Source organism: Magnolia sinica, chromosome 10 (assembly GCF_029962835.1).
Source record: "Magnolia sinica isolate HGM2019 chromosome 10, MsV1, whole genome shotgun sequence".
Lineage (NCBI taxonomy): Eukaryota > Viridiplantae > Streptophyta > Magnoliopsida > Magnoliales > Magnoliaceae > Magnolia > Magnolia sinica.
In genome coordinates this window covers 84,019,984-84,023,071 of record NC_080582.1, presented here as the reverse complement: position 1 = coordinate 84,023,071, position 3,088 = coordinate 84,019,984, and the positions used below count along the sequence as shown (strand labels likewise).

The window sequence follows — 3,088 nt, the reverse complement described above, 5'->3', positions numbered from 1 at the left end:
AGCTTTATCAATGGAAGACATCCAATAGACAGTTAAGATGAGAAATATTCAAAGGCCCTGATCCAGCAAAGAGATATCCAACAACCAGAATCAGCATCCCTCAATCGATTTAACTTTTATGACCCACCTTACAATGGGTCCCACACTTTGGCCTGTCCAATAAGAGCTCCACTCGTAGCATGAGCACAATTTATGAGTGCATGTGTATGAACCGTCACCATCTGACAGAGTATCAAACAATATTAACCCCCTCTCTTCAAGAAAAACGGAAACACGTAGTACATTTTTTTTGGTAGAGTCATATCACCATAAATATCGAACCCCTTTACTTTTCAACCGACAATCCTAACCAAAGACACGCCTCATCAAAATAGAAAACGACGGTTCCAAACGCACCAAAAATATCCCAGCCCCGAACCCGACAAAGGCGTTCCGCTAAGAAGCCGACACGATACCACCCGACACGTTACGTCCCTTCCATGTCCCCCCCATAAAAAAAATATACTAAAATAAAAAATAATAGAAAATCGCCTCCAAAGCTCCCCATGCAATGCACACACACCCCATGTGTCGCCGTTTTTTATAAAAGAAATCTCAACAGACGCTCTTTTTGTCTTTTACTTCGAACCCGATCCGATACGAAGGCCTCCCCATGCCGATACGGCACGTTACGATACGCCCGGTTTGGAAGTTAAAGTAATCAGTTCGCAGTCACTAATTCACCTCGAAAGTAGGGGTATTTCTGCTCTACTCGCGCGAGTAACTATTTACTATTCAAGTCTCCATTCCGATTGTAGGCTCCATGCAGATCGTGTGGGGCCCACTTGACAGTTTTCCTGGCTTGAAATTAGGAGTACCCAGTAATCAGGTTGGTCGATCACGTACGTTGGATGATGTGGACTTCCTGCCAATTATTACCAGCCGTCGGTTACTCCCGTGGTTAAGGCTAGTTGAAGACTGCGATGAACGGTTCCGATCAGGCATGAACGTGTCGGAAGAAAGGTATCCAGGTTCAACTCTCGCGAGTATGAATCGCGTCTCTCTCGCTGCCAAAAGTGCACGCACTGGGATTTCCGAGACGCTCGTGCCGGTCCGTCACGTGATTCGAACCGTTTGAGCTGAAGCTTCTCTCATTCTCGACCCGGGCTCCTGTCCGTGGTCCTTTCTATCACGCTTCGCAGTGCCAGGATCGTAATTCCCACGAATAGCGAAGGGTGTTCGATTAAAAAAAATCCCCAACAGTTCTTTTTTCCTGACACACTAGCTGTTGCCGGTACGACGTGGTTCGAAACCCAACCATCTCTTCACGGCCTTCTCCTCCTCTTCGCGGCGGAGCCTGCTCAAGCCCGTGATTTCGGACACGCATCTCGAATTTATTACGCTCCTGCCACTGGTTCCATCAATGTCATCTGCCACGCTCAGCCGCACGTCTTCCCGCCTCTGCGACTGCAGCTGCAGAGGGTGCTTGGATGACGTGGCTGACGAACACGGCGCCCTGGCGCAGGATAGCGAGTACCGCCCGCTGTCTGTCAGGATCATCTCCGACCGTAGGAATAAAAGATCCGACGGCTTCAGATCGCTCCACCGACGCCGCTGCAACGAACCCACATCCGAAATAATGATGCGGTGCTCGAAGCGCTTGCGGTCGGCTGTCCCCGCGGCGCCCGTTAGCAGCGCCCCGTCCTTCTGTCCGGCACGGTCGAAGCATCCGAGGCGGACCGCCTCTCCCTTCAGACTCCCGTTATCGACAGACCTCCTGAAAGACGCCTCGCGCGCGTCCGGATCGAACGGTCGCGAGCCGCTGGATTTCTCTCCCGCGGACGAGTGCCGGCCCGACACCCGAATGAACCCGGTCTGAAGCTGCGGCGTCCCGGTTCGCGACCGGTTCGCCTTCCCGGCTTTCTCCTCCCCGGTCTCTTCTTCCGGTTTTGAGATGGGTTCTGCTTCTTCAACCAGGAGGACGTCTTCCGGGTCGACTCGGTAGCGGCAGAGCGGGCAGGTCGAGTGGGCGTCGAGCCAGGTGTCAACGCACTCGACGTGGAAAGCGTGCTTGCACTTGGGCAGTAGCCGGAGGACCTCCGCCGGCTCAAACCGGTTGAGGCAGACCGCGCATTCTAGCCCCTCCTTCTGCCCACGAAGCGAGCTGAACCGGAAGACGGGCAGCGACTCTATCACGACCCGGTCGATGCCCGAGTTCCGCCGGGCCGTGGATGGTGCGAAACCTGAGTTGGTATTTGACCCGTATCCGCTCCCCCCACCCGAGGACCGCTTGCAGTGCTTGGCATAGAGGAGGAGGAGGAATGTGATGGAGAACATGGTGGTGAGTACGCCAACGATGACAGCGATACTCGGGCGGAAAGGAGCAAGATTGGATTTGGGAGGCTGAGCGGAAGGCGGAGATGGGTTTGGTGAGAGAATGCTATCTGAGGCCGTTGATGGATTTTTTACAGTGTCTTCCGCCATTAAAAGTACAGAACAGAAAGAAAACAGAATCCAGAAAAGGGTTTCTGTGAGAAAACCCATTTCTGGGAAATGGAGAGAGGAGGAGGGATGGAGATGGGTTTTTCTTCAATTTCTCAGAAGGGGAAGAGGGATTTATTGGGAGAGTTGAGTGTATAGAGAAAATACAAAGGAGAGAAGACAAAAGGCACTAACTGACTTTGATTGGGTGTATACACGAGAGAGGGAGGATCGCTTTTAACGGCTTTGATAGGCGATTTCGTCATCCTCCTTGCGAACTCTTACCTGCTCTGATGGAGAAAACAAGCTTCTCTCTCTCTCTCTCTCTCTCTCTCTCTCTCTCTCCTGCGATTCCGGCCGCGGAAACCGCGAGACCGCCCATCTGAGAATATACACTGAAAAACTATATATAAACTGAAAAAAACAAGACCACTAGCGGCCGGTTGCAGGTTATCTTAACATACAGCTCTGGCTCATGTCCCACTACGAGATCCGAGCCGTTTGTTAGGTGGGGCTTGCGGTAAGACGACCGAGCTTATTGCTTGCGCCAGGTGATCTTTATGGTGGGGCCCACGGGCCACATGAGCAACGTGAACTGTATTATTGGTTTGATGGGGAGTTAATTGAT

The 3,088-nt window shown here is 52.1% G+C and overlaps 1 protein-coding gene across 1 annotated transcript; it reads right to left on the bottom strand.

Annotated features, from left to right (window-relative positions):
- Positions 1 to 255: 255 nt before the first annotated feature.
- LOC131217220 (RING-H2 finger protein ATL43) lies at positions 256 to 2,844 on the bottom strand. The gene has a single exon (XM_058212069.1). The coding sequence runs from the start codon at positions 2,521 to 2,523 to the stop codon at positions 1,261 to 1,263; it is 1,263 nt and encodes a 420-aa protein (XP_058068052.1). The 5' UTR covers positions 2,524 to 2,844; the 3' UTR covers positions 256 to 1,260.
- Positions 2,845 to 3,088: the final 244 nt, after the last annotated feature.